The following is a 17,858-nucleotide window of genomic DNA, read 5'->3' as shown; positions in this document are numbered from 1 at the left end:
CAGGAGGCTGAGACAGGAGAATCACTTGAACCTGGGAGGCAGAGGTTGCGGTGAGCCAAGATTGCTCCATTGCACTCCAGCCTGGGCAACAGAGTGAAACTTCATCTCAAAAAAAAAAAAAAAAAAAGAAAAAAAAGAATATCCCTTCAATTTCTTATTTTTTCCTACCCCAACTCCAAACTGTCAGTTTTCTTTCTTCCTTTAAAATACACCTTCAGATTCAAATGCCTACATAGAATTGGTTAGTATTGCCAAGTTTACTTAATCTAATTACTCTTTTTTGAACACAAACACACACATCTGTATATCTAGGATGTATTCACATAGAAAGCAGATAAATGAAATAAAAATAACAGATTTTAAAACAAATTTACTACAGATTTTACATCCAAACATTCACTGTTCGCTTTAAATGGTATTCTTACTATAGATTTACTATAATGATGCCATCATTGACTAAAGCTTTTTTAGAGTATCTTTTCATGAAACAGACTTAGAAGAATGTGGTAGCAAGATCTTGTCTCGAACAAGTATTTTTTCAAGTATTTTTTCAAGCTGGGTGTGGCGGTGTGTGCCGGTAGTCCCAGCTACTTGGTAGGCTAAGCCAGGAGGATTACTTGAGTCCAGTAGTTCAAGGCTGCAGTGAGTCATTATCACACCACTGCGCTCCTGCTGGGGTGACAGATCAAGACCCTGTCTCAGAAGAAAAAGAAAAAAGAAAAGGAAAAGAAAAAGCACATAGTACATCACAAGCTATAACCTCCATTAGAGCAGAAATACAGCCAATTTACTTACCGGGCTTAGAACATGTCTGGCACTATAGTGAGCCAGACACTCAATATGTGTTTGTTGTAGTAAAAAATAATAAATCGTAGCAAAACTTCATTTGAAGGTGGATTCACTTTTTTAAAATAGTCAAGTCATTCATAGCTCAGTGTAGTGAATGAGACATGTCATAAAGATGGAGAATATCATTTTAGGTTTAAAAATGCAATCTGTGGGGCCAGGTACGGTGGCACACGCCTGTAATCCCAGCTACTCTGGAAGGCTGGGGCAGGAGAATCACCTGAACCCAGGAGGCAGAGGTTGCAGTGAGCCAAGATCATGCCATTGTGCTCCAGACTGGGCAACAAGAGTGAAACTCGGGCTCAAAAAAAAAAAAAAAAAAAAAAAAATGCAATCTGTGACTACAAAACAATAAACTAGAATTTCTTGCATGAATCGTAAAATCAGAGTTGAGTTACTTCTGTATTAATTTAGGGATTCATTTCCTAAGCTTACAATTAACCAGGCCAAGTTTGCTCCAGTTTCAGAGCATCTGCCCTGCTGTTCCCTCTGCCTGATACACAGGCACACCTTGAAGATACTGTGGTGGGTTGGGTTCCACATTACTGCAGTAAAGCAAATATTCCAGTAAAGTGACTCACACAAACTTTTTTGTTTCCTGGTGCATATAAAAGTTATGTTTACATTAGACTGCAGTCTACTTAGTAGACTTAGTATGCAATACCATGTTGCCTAAAAAATACATATACATAACTTAATTAAATAATACTTTATTGCTAATTTTAAAAGGCTAACAATTATCTGAGCCTTCAGTGAGTCATCATCTTTTTGCTGGTGGAGGGTTCTGTCTCCATGTTAAGGGCTGCTGATAGATCAGGGTAGTTGCTGTGGCAATTTTTTAAAGTAAGACAACAATAAAGCCTGCAACATCAACTGACTCTTCCTTTCACAAAAGATTTCTCTGTAGCATGCGATGCTCTTTGATAGCATTTTACCCACAGAACTTCTTTCAAAATTAGAGTCCTCTCTAATCCTGCCACTGTTTTATCTACTAAGTTTATGTAATATTCTGAATTCTTTGTTGACATTGCAACAAGTTCACAGCATCTTCACAGGAGTAGATTTCATCTCAAGAAACCACTTTCTTTGCTCATCCATAAGAAGTAACTCCTTATCTGTTCAAGTTTGACCATGAGATTGCAGCAATCCAGTCACATCTTCAGGCTCCAGTTCTAATTCTAGTTCTCTAGCTATTTCCACCACATCTGCAGTTCCTTCCTCCACTGAAGTCTTGAACCCCTCAAAGTCATCCATGAGGGTTGGAATCCACTTCTTTCAAACTCCTGTTAATGTTGAAATTGTGGCTTCCTCCCATGAATCACAAATGTTAATGGCATCTAGAATGGTGAATCTTTTCCAGAAGGTTTTTAATTTACTTTGCTCAGATCTATCAGAGGAATCACTATCTATGGAAGATATAGCTTTATGAAATGTATTTCTTCAGTAATAAGACTTGAAAGTTGAAATCACTCCTTGATCCATGGGCTGAAGAATAAACACTGTGTGTTAGCAGGCATGAAAACAACATTAATCTCCTTGTACATCTCCATCAGAACTCTTGGGTGACCAGGTGCATTGTCAATGAGCAGCAATATTTTTAAAGAAATCTTAAGGGCACTAGGATTTTTGGAATGATGAACGAGCAGTTGGCTTCAACTTAAAGTCACCAGTTGCATTAGCCCTAAAAAGAGAGTCACCTGTCCTTTGAAGCTTTGAAGCCAGGCATTGACTTCTCTCTAGCTATGAGAGTCCCAGATGGCATCTTTTTCCAACAAAAGGCTATTTCATCCACATTGAAAATCTGTTTAGGGTAGCCACCTTCATCAATTACCTTAGCTAGATCTTCTGGATAACTTGCTACAGCTTCTCCATCAGTACTTGCTGCTTCACTTTGTACTTGTATGTTATGGTGACAGCTGCTTTCCTTAAACCTCATGAACCAACCTCTGCTAGCTTCAAGATTTTCTTCTGCAGTTTCCTCATCTCTCTCAGTCTTTGCAGAATTAAAGACAGAACCTTGTTCTGGATTAGGCTTTGGCTTAAGGGATACTGGGGCTAGTTTGATCTTCTATCCAGACCATGCAACCTTTCTCCATATCAGCAAAGGCTGTTTCCCATTCTTACCATTCCTGTATTCGCTGGAACAGCACTTCTAATTTCCTTCCAGAATGTTTCCTTTACATTCATAACTTAGCTAACTGTTTGGCAAAAGAGGCCTACCTTTCAGCCTATTTCAGCTTTCAACATGCCTTCCTCACTAAGTTTAATCATTTCTAGCTTTTGAATTAAAGTGAGAAACCTGCGACTCTTCCTTACACTGGAACACTTACAGGCCATTGTAGGGTTATTAATTGGCTTAATTTCAATATTGTTGACTCTCAGGGACTAGGGAGACCCAAGGAGAGAGAGAGATGGGGATCAGTAAAGCAGCCAGAACACACATGACATCTATCAATAAGTTCACTGGTCTTCTACAGTTATGGTTTGTGGTACCCCAAAACAATTATAACAGTAACAGCTAAGATCACTGATCATAGATCACCATGACACATATAATAATAAGGAAAAAGTTAAAAACATTGCAAGAACTACCAAAATGTGACACAGACACAAAGCATGCACATGCTATCAGAAAAATGACGCCAATAAACTTCCTGGGTGCAGGGTTGCCACAAACCTTCAATTTGTAAAATATGCGTTATCTGTGAAGCGTAATAAAGCAAAATGCAATCGATCGAGGTACGCCTGTACATGGGCTGCTCCCTCACTTCATTCAGGTCTGTTTAAAGATTCACTTCCTCCAAAAGGCCTTCCTTCATCACATGACCTAAAATAAACCCATCCCTGTCACTTTCTGTTCCCTGACCCTGCTTTCCTTTTCTTTATAGGACTTGTTATTATCTGACATATTTTGTGCTTCTGACAGAGACATCCTAGTCTCTATCACTAGAATATTAGTTCCATGATAAAAGAACATTTATTCACTCCTATAGCTCCAAAGTTCTGCTGAATATCCAAATTTTAAATAAATTCAATAATTATGTATTTACAATGAAAGAAGAAAGAATTGAGAAAAGAAAGGAAGAAGGAAGAGTAAGAAAGGTAACATCGAAGAAGCGTTAAGTGGGGAAGAAACTCTGGATGAGTCATAATTGGTTCTTCTTCTCTGTTACTCTGTTTTTAGCATCAGTTTGAATTAAAGGCTCCCATGAGAAAAATTTCAAAATGAGTGGCTGTCTCTTTTGGAGATTTATTTCAAAAGAATCAGATCCCCTAAACAAAGAAATTCCACCACTTTTAGAAGCAGGTAGGTAGTATTTGCTACTACACTTACAATGGCTACCCTCTTATAATGCCTCTCTCCAATTCCAAATACAGATGTTCACTCAATGTCCCATTGGGTGAACATCTGAAACTCTTGATTAAGTCAGAAAAGTACTTGAATGATTTTTAGCAAGATTAACATGTGTCGGTATTACTAGTAACACTGTTACATTTTTGCACTTAACTGACAATTGGAATTATCTATTTGTACTGAATACAAAGGGACAGTTCTCTAAGTCACATTTCACTGATGTTCTGGCTTCCTCAAGCTGTCCATTCCTCATAGACAATTTATCAACAGGGTTTCACTGGAGAAGTTAGAGGAAAATGATATTTTTTTAAGTTTTAGCAAATTTGGTAGAAAAGAAGATAGTATTTTTCTACTGATGTCTATTATAACATTATAAATAAATCCCTTTTTTATAAAAGTTCAGCAGTCCATATTTAAAGTTTTAAGCAAAGGAAAGAGTACAAGGTATTGTCCTAGAAGAACTTTTAGAGCACTTTTAGGATTCTGAAGCACACTTTAGAAAATGTCAATTATTTGATTTATATTATAGGATCAAAGAGACCTCATACACACATATCCAGACACCTAGTGTTAGAAAACTGTAGTCCTTCACTTTCCAGTTAAGGATAAAAATCTTAAAATTGAACCACGATGCCAAATAGCGTAGTCACTAGTTTAATAGCTTAAAAGCTCAAAAACATTTTATTTGAATCAAAGATAATTGCATTCAGAAAACAGTCATAAAATTGGGCCGGGCACAGTGGCTCATGCCTATAATCCCAGCACTTTGGGAGGCCAAGGCAGGAGGATCCCTTGAGGTCAGGTGTTCGAGACCAACCTGGGCAACATGCTGAAACCCTGTCTCTACTAAAAATACAAAAATTAGCTGGGCATGGTGATAGGAGCCTGTAATCCCAGCTACTCAGGAGGCTGAGGCAGGAGAATTGCTTGAACCCGGGAGGCAGAGGTTGCAGTGAGCCGAGATCTTGCCACTGTACTCCAGCCTAGGAGACAGAGCAAGATTCCATCTCAAAAATAAAGCAAAGAAATAAAGCTAAGAAATAAATAAACTAAAAAATGTCATAAAATCTTCTATTGAATATTCTTCATCATTGTTTTCTATAGTATGAAGCCTAATATGGTAACAGTAGTACTAAATGATATTAATAATTTAGTACTAAAAGATAGTATTTTATATTTTTAAATCATTTTTAATGATACCTGTTGCATTTTAGGCTAATGGTCATATACGTACTTTTATTATGTAGCCTTCCAAACTTAGGAAGCTTCCACTTCTTCTCTGAAGCAGAAATATCTGATGTAGGGGCAGAAGTACACGCTGTCAGTGAGCTACTTGAACCAAGTGGTCTTTTAGAAAACAACATAGAGTAGGAGGTACGCTGTCTAGTCCGACATGCCACTTCCCTCTCTTTACACAGCAACTGTTCATCCATCAGCAATGTGATGACTTGCTTAGATTTTTCCCGGACATAATAACCTGAAAAATACATTGAATCTGCTTAGAAAAGGAAATACTAGTTAAGGCTATAATTAATTCTTATTCTACAGAAATTTTTTAAAAAGTAAAAATGCAGCAGTGAAAAAACCTGCAGCAAATAAAGAACTATTGATAAGTATATTCCTTTTCTTATACTTTAAAAGGTAAATAGGTCATTAATATATGATAAAATTATATACTGGCATTACATTTTTCACTTTAAATACATTATTGGATTTTCCTTTTAAAAGCAATGTATGGCTGGGTGCGGTGGCTCATGGCTGTAATCCCAGCACTTCGGGAGGCCGAGGTGGACAGATCACAAGGTCAGGAAATCAAAGACTATCCTGGCCAATATGGTGAAACCTCGTCTCTACTAAAATACAAAAAACTAGCTGGGCATGGTGGCATGTGCCTGTAATCCCAGCTACTCAGGAGGCTGAGACAGGGGAATGGCTTGAACCCGGGAGGCAGAGGTTGCAGTGAGCCGAGATTACACCACTGCACTCCAGCCTGGCAACAGAGCGAGAGCGAGACTCTGTCTCCAAAAAAAAAAAAAAAAAAAAAAAAGCAATATATACTTTGCAATAATCAAACAATATAGACATACAAAGAAGGAATATGAATTGGATCTAGATATACTGACCTAGATGTATGACCAGGACACATGGTTAAAGATTTAAAGTAATATACACAATTTGATTTGAAGCTGTAACATATAGAAGAAAAGAAGCCACTATATATGTATACAGAAGAGAGAAGCAAATAGAGAAGTACATACAACTGTGGTTTGAATATATCCCCTCCAAAATTCAAGTACTGCCAATGTGATAATATTAAGAGGTGGAGCCTTTAAGAGGTGATTATGCCATGAGGTCACCTTCTTTGTGAACAGAATAAAGGTCCTTATAAAAGAGGCTTCCCACAGCATTTGTCTCTTGCTTGCCTTCCACTATCCCATTTTGGACCTTCTGTCACATAAGGACACAGCATTCCTGCCTTCCAGAGGATGCAGCATCAAGGTGCCATCTTGGAAGCAGACAGCAGCCCTCACCAGAAAACTGAACCTGCCAGTGCCCTGATCCTGGACTCTCCAGCCTCTAGAACCATGAAAAAATAAATTTCTCTTCTTTCTAAATTACCCAGTCTTTGGTTCTCTGTTATAGCAGCACAAGCAGACTAAGACAGACAGACAGACAGACAAGAATACAGGAAGGCAGGCAGGCAGGCAAACATATGGCATACTCACAATATTGTTAACATCTGTTACCTTATAGGGGTCCAGTTGGGGTGGGGCAAGAAAAGGGAGAGCAATTGGCTTTTCTCTGACACAACATCCTATCCAAACAATTTGTTGCTTTTTAGCAGAGTGACAGAGCACAGTCAAAGATAAGAATTCTAGTGATAGTGATAGCTGTGTCCTTAACCATCTGTGTGACTTTGAGTCAGTCAGGTGGTCTATCTGGGCCTGAGTCTTCTATCTGAAAAGCAGCACAAGCAATATCTGTCTGGTTGAATTCCTAGATACAAAGGTACACTGTAACCTATAATTCACTCAAATATAAGGTATTACTATTATTTCAACCTTCTTCCTAGAAAAACAATAAGGGAAATCACTTGCCTTTCTCCATCTTGGGATGAACTCACAAATATGGCTTCCCAAGCCACCTTTCAAAAATAAACTCAAAAGTCCCTAATGATCCACTTATATGTTCATTGTGGGCTCTAAGTATGATGAATTAAAGTATTAATGTTTTCTAACTATAATTTACTAGCAGTGGGAGTGATGAGAAATGGTCAAATTTGGGATATATTTAGATGACAGTGGCCAACAATGTTCTCTCACTGCTGGTCACTTCATTAAGCATTGGTGTGGACAGTGTCAGAAGCTTTTGCTCAAGTTGCCATCTTTCCCAAGATTATTTTATCTAATCTCACTTCTTAGTTATTTCTTCCTTCCAAATCAACTTTATAACTGCTTCAAATCATATTCTAAACACCCTTAGCCTCCTATGATCAGTTTGCATTCCATAACCCGAATTGCCACAATGTTTTGGGAAACCATTCAGTGTCATGTGATAAACAGAAGTCGGCTATGAATTTTAGCCTTTCGGAACAATATGTCACACACTTATCTTTCCCCTGAAAAATGGACAAAGCTTGGTTTTGGAGGCACAAAGAACATGTTTTCCCATGTTTAACATCAGGAACTCATCTCCTTCCACCTTCCCCCTCATTCCTTCTACTCTAGCTACCCTGGTGCTTTACTCTGCAATTCTACCAAGCTCTTCATCTCCTTAGAGCCATATTTTGGCTGTTGCTTCTGCCAGGAACTCTCTGTATGGCTCTATCCCTGATTCACTCAGGTCTCTTCTAAAGTGTCACCTCCTCAGAGAATCTCCGTTCTGCCTACCCTTTCTAAAACAGCCCCACCCTCATTGCTCTCTATTCCTTTCTCCTGCTTTATTTTTCTCCTTGGCATTTATCACTACCTAGTATTATATATTTATTGGTTTACTTATTTATTGTTTGTTTCCTCACCAAAAATATAAGCTCCATGAGGGGCAGAGAAGTCTCATTTTAAACACTGATATGTTCAGTGTCTCCAAGAGTGACTGGCACACAGTAGCTGCTCAGTAAATATTTACTGAGTTTCCAAGGTGCATGGATCACTTGAGGCCGGGAGTTCGAGACCAGCCTGGGCAACATGGTGAAACCCCATCTCTACTAAAAACACAAAAGTTAGCTGGGCACAGTGGTGCACATCTGTAATTCCAGCCTACTCAGGTGGCTGAGGGATGACAAACGCTTGAACCCAGGAGGCAGAGGTTGCAGTGAGCTGAGACTGGGTCATGGCACTCCAGCCTCTCCAGCCTGGGTGACAGCATGAGACTCAGTTAAAAAAAAAAAAAAAAAAAAAAAAAAAAAAAAAAAAAAAAAAAAAAAAAATTAGTGAATTAATCAATAAAGAAACAAATTACCAAAAAGCTGCTAATTTTCTTCTTGACATAGTGTAAATGGAACCAGATTGATGAAAAATACTAAGTCAATTTACAACTTAGCTGCCTAAGACAGTTGCTTGGCTTGAAATAATTTCTTGTAACACTGCTCTAATTAAGTTAGAACTAGAAATCATAGAATAGATATGAAATATTCTCCTTGGAGTCTGTGTGGATTGGTGGAATTTGAGGGCAGCTGCAATAGTTCTAAGAGACAAGCAGTTACACCAAGCAGAGAGCCAGTTGCAATCGTGGAGGACTTCTCCCCAGACCATCAGAGCCCCACCCTGAGGTAGCAGTCAGCAGCACCAAGAAGATCAGGCCACAGCAGTTCACCAAACACAGGGAAGAAATTACCCAGAAGTGAGCTTCTGCCCACTACCCTGGCTTCCTATCATGCTAGAGATACTAGGTACTAACCTGGCTGTTCAAAAGCATCAAAGTTGAAAGTGAGAAAATCCAAGAAGAACCTAATAAACCTGTTTCAAGGATGAGTTAAATAACAACAACAGTAATAATTAGATAGCACCTACTTACTACTAAACAATATGTTTCTGAAAAGAAAGGGAGGACAGCATACTAAGAAAGAATAGTACTGGAAGTAGAAAACTTAGGCAGCAAAAGAAAGAAATGGAATTGGAAGTAGAAAACATGGATTCTCTGAAATCAGAAATTAAACTAGTCCAACAGATCAATACCCAAGGATATTATATAAAACACATCAAGATAAAAAGGTTGTTAGATGAGGTATGGGTTAAAATGAAAATAAAGCTATATACAGTTTTAATTGGGAATCTTTTGGCTCTAAGTGACAGAAACTCCATTTGAACTGGGTAAAGCAAAAGCCAGGGAAAACCAGGGGTTGAAACTGAGCCTCAGGCACAAAGGAAGCCAAGACTGGAAAGCTACCAGGACTTCTCTTCCCTGCCATCTCTGCTTCCTTAGGAAATGCTTTCATTTTCTCTTCTTACAGATTGGCTTCTTTTATCTGGATGGTTATGGCCACCAACAGCTCTAGATTCACACTGCCACCTGAGAAGTCTCCCTCTTCCTTCCTTCAAATTTGGAGTATCAAGAGAAGGACTCCAAGTGACCCAGCTTGAAACAGTCACATGCCCATCACCATCGTCATAGGGTGTGATGCTACAATTGGCAACCTCAATTACAGTATGACAGGGGAGTGAGGGTAGGATTCAGGTGATAGAAAAATGAACAAGTAGACAACCAACTTGAGGAGTCTTCCCAAACAAACAAAAAACAGGACAAGGAAATCAAATTAGTAGAGCAACTACGCAAGAGATCAAGATCCAAGGACATTCATTTATGCAGTCAGTTAACAATTTCTGGAACACTTACATTTCAGGAAGTATTCTAAGCAATGGGGGTGCAAGTCAGTAAAAAAGAGGCAAGGTCACTGCAAGTCAGAAAAAAAGAGGCAAGGACACCTACATTGTAGTTGGTTGAAACAGCCAATAATCATAAACACAATAATTTCAGATAAAAATAAATGTTCCAAAAGGAAATAAAGTAGGGTGATATGCTGGACTTTAGTTTTGGGTATGGTCATGGAAAGTCTTGCAGAAGAGGTAACATGGCTGAGTCTTGAATAGTAAGAAGCAGCCAGCTCTGCACAGACATTAGGGCAGAGTGCGCCAGACAGGGAACAGCTCCAGTTTCTTCGGGAAAGCCTTCCACGGACAGTGAACACTCCCTCCCACTGTGCCCTATGCAGAATGGGCCGCAGACTTGGCCAGGCCCTGCTTTCATACACTCTCACAATACCCTTGTCTTTTACAGCACTTTCACAGTTAGCAATTGCCCGTTTGGTAACTATCTTTTCCCTCCAATTAACTGTGACATCCACGAAGGCCAGACTATGCTTGTTTGTTTAAGAGACACTTAAGAAATGTTTGTGAAATGAATGAATATGCTGAGGAAAAGTTTTCCAAATGCTGGGGAGAAATCTATATATGTTTAAAGCTGAACCTTGTGTAAAGAGATTCGCAAATATGGTAAATTCAAAGATCTTGGGCACTGAGATGCACTGCTAGGAAAAATATGTATCAGAAGATCTTTAGTAAAACATGTACGAGGCTTCAAACAATTGTAAAAGTCTTAATACTACTGTCTCTATTCCTGACCCACTGCCCTACCAAAATCTACTCTTCTTCCCATATTCCTTTCTTGGTGACTTTTATCTCCATTCTAAGTTAGAAATATGAACATACACCTCCCAAATTCACTTATCCATGTCTATTGACTATACCCACTAATTATCTTCCAAATCCATTCTCTTCTCTTCATCTTGGTTCAGACCTTGATCATTTGTTGCCTGCGGTATCCTAAATTACTTACTTAGCTTTAGTCTTCCTTCCAATCTACCCTCCACAATGCCTTCAGGGAATGGGGTGGGGGTAGGAAGGGAGGGGAGAAGTAGCTAAAATATCTGATCAAATTTCCAGGTTAGAAAACCTCCAGTTGGTTGCAGTGAGCCAAGATCACACCATTGCACTCCAGTCCGGGCGACAAGAGTGAAACTCCATCTCAAAAAAAAAAAAAAAAAAAAAAAAATTCCCTCCAGTCAGGTTGGCACAGTGAGTTCATGCTTCAAAGTATCCCCCTGTTCTGTTCCAAATACACAGCAGTAATAGACACTGCCAGTCTCAAAAACAAGATAAAAACCCCCACGAAGCAGAAATATAAGAGAAATGAAAAAGCAGTGAGCAAGGCTGAAGCCAAGGGCTGCTGGGCTCTTGATCTGCCAGCCTAGAGTTCAGCTCCTCAGGTGTTAGGAAATCACAGCTGGTCTCACTCTTTAATGTTACGGGGGCAGTGTTTGTGAGAGAAGGCTGGGAAGAAAAGGAGAAGAAAAAAAAATAGCCATCAACTGCTTCCTGGGATATAACTTATTTGTAGCTGTGGATCTAAAAGCAGGAGGACACACAAGCAGTCTTAATACTTGGAACTAAACTAAGCCACTTGCTTGCTCAGCTCCTGGGTCTAGAACATTCTAGTATTATCACAGGGCATGTGCCCCAAGCCAGCTTTATAAGGCCTGTACAGGAGGGAGTCTAGAAGACCTGGGTAAAGGGAACTGGAAAACCTTTATTTTATTTAAAAAAAAAAAAAAAAAAAAAAAAAGGAAAAAAATGAACATGAGTGATTGTGGGAAAAAACCTCCCACTCAAAATAGTCTAAAAACTAAAATTCTAAAATATATATTTTTAAAATCTAATGCTAAGAAAGTCAGCCAATGAAATCAGCAATCTATGTAAGACCTCAAATTATAAGAATCCCAGAAGAAAACCTAGAAACCACCGTTCTGGACATTGAACTTGGGAAAGAATTTATGACTAAGTCCTCAAAAGCAACTGCAATAAAAACCAAAAATTGACAAGTGGTACCAATTCAACTAACGAGCTTCTGCACAGCAAAAGAAACTATCAGTGTAAAGATATATCCTATAGAATGGGAGAAAATATTTCACAAACTAGGCATCTAACAAAGGTCTGATATTCAGAATCTACAAGGAACTTAAACAATTCAACAAGCAAAAAACAACCCAACTAAAAAATGGGCAAAAGACATGAACAGACACTTCTCAAAAGACATACAACTGGCCAAAAAACACACAGGAAAAATGCTCCACGTCACTAATCATCAGAGAAATACAAAGCAAAACCACAATGAGATACCATCTCACACCAGTCAGAATGGCTATTATCAAAAAACCAAAAAAACAACAGATGCTGGTGAGGCTGTGGAGAAAAGGGAACACTTGTATACTACTGGTGGGAATGTAAATTCATTTAGCCATGGTGGAAAGCAATCTGGAGATTCTTCAAAGAACTGAGAACTGGTTTCAACCCAGCAATCCCATTACTAGGTATATATCCAAAAGAAAATAAATCATTCTGCCAAAAATACACATGCACTTGTATGTTCACTGTAGCAATATTCACAATAGCAAAGATGTGGAATCAATCTAGGTGCTCATCAATGGTGGACTGAATAAAGAAAGTGTGGTACATATACCACGAAATACTATGCAGCCATAAAAAGGAATGAAATCATGTCCTTTGCAGCAAAATGGATGCAGCTGGAGGCCATTATCCTAAGCAAATCCATGCAAGAACAGAAAACCAAATACTGCGTGTTCTCACTTATAATGGGAGCTAAATATTGGGTACCCATAGACATAAAGATGGCAACACCAGAAACAGGACTACTGGAAGTGGAAGGTGAGAAGGGAGGCAAGAGTTGAAAAACGAACTATTGAGTACTATGTTTAGTACACGGGTGAGGGGATCAATTGTACCCTGAACCTCAGCATCATGCAGTGTATCCAGGTAACAAACCTGCATATGTACCCCCTGAATCTAAAATAAAAGTTAAAATTATAAAAAAAAAAAAATCAGCAATCACAATATAAATCCACACCAAATGAAATCAGTGTTTCTATAGGATCTTCTATAGAATATATATTCTATTATTTGAAAACCCTCTAACAAAGATTTTTAAATAAAGAGATTAATACATGACTCACTGACAACAAGGAATATAAAAGTATAAAACAAAACAAAGGCAGATATGAAACAAGAACAGATGGCTATGAAAAGAATCAATTAAAAATCCTAGAAATGAAAACTGCAGTCATTAAGATTTTTTTAAAAAACTCAACATTCAAGATGAAAACCAGACTAGAACAGCTGAAGACAGATTTGGTAATTGGAAAACAGTACTTTATTTATTTATTTGTTTATTTATTTATTTTTGAGACAGAGTCTCAATGTCTCAATCTGCCACCTAGGCTGGAGTACAGTGGCACAATCTCAGCTCACTGCAACCTCCGCCTCCTGTGTTCAAGTAATTCTCATACCTCAGCCTCCCGAGTGGCTGGGATTACAGGCAGACACCGCCTGGCTAATTTTTGAATGTTTAGTATTTTTGCCATGTCGGCCAGGCTGGTCTCCAACTCCTGGCCTCAAGTGATCAACCTGCCTTGACCTCCCAAAGTGCTGGGATTACAGGCATGAACCACCGTGTCCGGCCAACAGGAGAACGGTACTAAGAAATTCTCTCAAAATACAGCACAGAGAGGCAACAAGATTAAAAAGATTAATTAAAAGTCATAAAGAACAGATTATAGGCCCCAATATTCATCTAGAGGAAGTTTCAAAAGAAAATTGAGGTAACAGAAAAAACACAATATTCAGAGACAAGAGCTGAGAATTTTACAGAAAAGACATAAATTTTCACGTCAAAAAGATCTCCAAAGACCAAGTAAGATAAGTAAAAATAAATCTATACCAGAAACACTTAGAAAAATAGAAGAATATTTAGGATAAAGAGAAAATATTAAAGCTACAAATTCCTTTTTTGGGTTTATAATAGCATACTTGCCATTCAGTCGGCCCATCAGCCATTGTCAGCAAATGCTGATTTCCCACCTCCGCCACCGAAGGAGAAGAAACTGAGATACAAATAAAGTATCCTCAGCCCTCCAAACCTAGTGAGGGAGGCCCACGTGTGAATCAATAATTATGGCAGTATGACAGGGCTACAATGTATATATGGACAAGGTGCTAGGGACAAGCAGAGGGTGACCATTTTACAGGACAGTAGAAAAGACCACCTTTTCTACTGGCTCATATCTGTAATTCCAACATTTTGGGAGGCCAAGGTGGGAGGATCACTTGAGGCCAGGAGTTTGAGACCAGCCTGGGCAACATACAGAGATCCCTTCTCTACATTAAAAAGAAAGAAAGAAAATTAGCTAGTCATGGTGGCAAATATTTGTAGTCCCCACTACTCAGGAGGCTGAGGCAGGAGAAAACTTGAGCCCAGGAGTTGGAGGCTGCAGTGAGCTGTGATCACACCATTACACTCCGACCGGGGCAATGGAGTGAGATCCTGTCTTCTAAAATAAATAAACAAATAAATACAGACCTTCCTAGTGAGTATCTGAATGGAGCTTTATTTGAACATGAATATCCGTTCTAGGAAATGAAAATAATAAAAGTTAAAATCTATCAAGAGCTGATAGTATTAACTAATATTGATGGGTAACCTACTACGTGACTAACTCTCAGACATATCTCTAATCCTCACAACCACCCTCAGAGTTAAGGTAAATTTTACCTAAGAGAAAAGTAAGGTTTAGGGTGATGAAGTAACTTTCCTGAAGTCATAAAGCTAATAAACTAGAAAGTGGAGGTTGGCTTTAATTTTTTTGACTGACCTTAGTATATACTTACAAGCGATTTCATTTGATGAGAACCTTAAGAGATAATAATTCTGTTGATGCAGCACTGAAAGGGCTAAACTGGTTGCTTTCCCTTTTTTGTTTACTGTGCTTTGTTGTCCATGTGAATACAATAAATAAAGAGCTCCATGGGAAGACTAGCCAGCTGGGTAAAGGTCACATTTAAGCTTAAAAGAATTCATGCTTTGCTTCTTGCCATCATGATCACCAATAGGATGTCATTTGTTGAAAAGGAACACAAGGCTAAATAGTCAACTATTTTAAATAAAAGTTTTTGGTTTAAACTCACAATGCTATAACTTCTAACAACAAGGCTTATGATGACCTAAAGCCTATAATATATGTTTGTTAAAGGAAACTATGTGTTCATCAAAAATATTTGTTACATGAAATTGCATTTGCTCATTTAAGCTATAAATAAACTCAGAAGCCTGTGTTAATTAACCCACCAACAATGAGTGCATCCAAATTACATTATTAATCTAATCCACCATCATATATTAGGTGGGTTCTCTGATTAGAGAATTCTGAATCTCAATGTCTAACACTAGTCTGAAAATTAAGTCTGATCCACTTTTAAGCTAGACTGTTTCCTACGATGCTTGGCCCCTGTATCATACTACTAGGAACTGTCTGCCTCATACACCCCAAATCCAGTCCCTTCTGTAAATGTATTAATGCCCCCAAATTTTAGTTATTTGACTTTATAGCCTTGACATGGCTAATCAACATCTAGAGTAATTTTTAAAATATTTTCTATTTTATTTTTCTTGAATGTATTTTTTCCAGATATCTTGGCTTTATTCAATTCATTATAGTTGCCTTGAAAAGGAAGACTTCAGACATTGCTTTTTCCTCCTACTCCTAGGGTTCCTGCTTTGTCTAAACCTTTTCAAGGCCCAAATACTTGATGTTTTCTCTTTTTCTATGAGAATCTAAACTCAAAAAGCAATCTCCCCCCACCCCAACAAAATCTTAATAATTTACAGCCTAGTGTAAATATAAATAAATGTACTATGTCTCCCAGAGTATTTGCCTTTCATATTTTAATTTATATCTCAATTATGGCTTAAAGGCTTTGCTCTTAGTCCAAGATATTCAAAATCTGGTGAGCAAATAGGTGGGTGACTGGTATGAGCACATCCGTGAGTGTTGGAGGATACAATGGGAGAGGCAGCCTATACAGAAATCAGTCATTAGTATAAATGTGAAGCACCTCATTCTTAAATTAGGTGACTGATCATGAAAATGAAAAGCTAAAATGACAGGAATGTCACCAATGAATGCTATTTCTAGTAAAATCACTTTTTTTTTTTTTTTTTTTTTTTTTAGAGATAGGGTAGAGTGCAGTGGCACAATCACAGCTCACTACAACCTCAAACTCTTGGGCTCAAGCGATCTTCCCACTTCAGCCCCCTATTAGCCATGCCTAGCTAATTTTATTTTCTTTCTTTTTCTTTCTTTTTTTTTTTTTAATGTAGAGACAGGGTCTCACTATGTTGCCCAGGCTAATCTTGAACTCCTGACCTCAGGAAATCCTCCCACAGTGCTGGGATTACAGGAGTGAGCCACCACACTCAGCCTAACATAACTTTTAATAACAACATTGAAATCTGTCTCTTTAAAATGTGGCCCTCTTTTTAAAACTATACCTTTAATTTAAATGTATGTGTGTATATGTATATGAAATAGTCTATTTAAATAAAATTAATTGCAGTTTCATGACTTAGCTAATTGAGAATAAAAAACACACAAATCTATAATCCACACAATTCCTAGAATCTGAATTGGTTTTAAAATAATACTGTAATTTCTGTAAATAATTTGATATTTTAAAACTTTCATATTTGATTAGATATTTTTCAGATAATTTTAATTAAGTTCACTCTAGTAGTTCAGTGAAACCCCATTAGGATATTTTTAAGACTTAACTAGGAGAGGCTGTTTAGTATACTAACAGCATATGACTAAATATCAGGATATATTATTTAGATGAGTTCTAATTGTGTTCAGCCGTAAATTGGATATGCAACCTTACCTAAATAACTTAATATCTCTGAGCTTTGCCTCCAAGTTTCTGTAAAAGAGAAAATACCTGCTCTTGTCTTTTCACAAGATGCTTTAAGGAGATCAAACAAGATCATGCATATGGAAATACTCTATTATTAAAATCTAATAATTCTCAAGCAATTGGATACCATACAGATAAGAATGAACTCTATCTCTCACAATATATGCAAAAGCTAATTCTTGATGGATCACACACCTAGTTAAAACTATAAAATATCTAGAAGAAAACATAGGAGAACATATTCCTTGGGATAGGCAAGTTTCTCAGACAAGGTAAAAAAGGCATTAACCATATGTATTAGTCCACTTTCATGTGCTGATAAAGACATACCCAAGACTCGGCAATTTACAAAACAAAGAGGTTTAATGGACTTACAGTTCCACAGGGCTAGGGAGGCCTCACAATCACGGCAGAAGGCAAAGAGGAGCAAGTCACATCTTATGTGGATGGAGGCAGGCAAAGAGAGAGAGCTTGTGCAGGGAAACTCCCCCTTACAAAAACACCAGATCTTATGAGACTTATTCACTATCATGAGAACAGCACAGAAAAGACCTGCCCCCATGATTCAATTCCCCCCACAGAGTCATGTGGGAATTCAAGATGAGATTTGGGTGGGGACACAGTCAAACTATATCACCATAAAAGAAAACCATAGATTGAACTTCATCAAAATTACCAACTTAAAACTTTTTTTACCCCATGTTCTCCTACAAATAGATCTTGAGAGCTTGTTTGGAGGTCCTAAAAAGGGAGTGCAGCTACTCCTATACCCTTGACCAAAGAAAAATCCTCTTCTATCCTCTTTGACCAAGAATCCAGCTTCAGGAGAGACACACATAGAGTGG

The 17,858-nt window shown here is 38.0% G+C and overlaps 1 protein-coding gene across 1 annotated transcript in view; it reads right to left on the bottom strand.

The window, feature by feature from the left end:
• Positions 1-17,858, bottom strand: part of ENTHD1 (ENTH domain containing 1) — a 150,036-nt gene that overhangs the window by 113,028 nt on the left and 19,150 nt on the right. The window contains exon 3 of the mRNA XM_007975853.3: positions 5,436-5,678. Within this exon, the coding sequence (XP_007974044.3) occupies positions 5,436-5,678 (243 nt within the window). The remainder of the gene's footprint in view (positions 1-5,435; positions 5,679-17,858) is intronic.

The sequence above is a fragment of the Chlorocebus sabaeus genome, chromosome 19 (genome assembly GCF_047675955.1).
Source record: "Chlorocebus sabaeus isolate Y175 chromosome 19, mChlSab1.0.hap1, whole genome shotgun sequence".
NCBI lineage: Eukaryota > Metazoa > Chordata > Mammalia > Primates > Cercopithecidae > Chlorocebus > Chlorocebus sabaeus.
The sequence above is the reverse complement of the archived record's forward strand: the minus strand, read 5'-3'. Positions and strand labels throughout refer to the sequence as shown.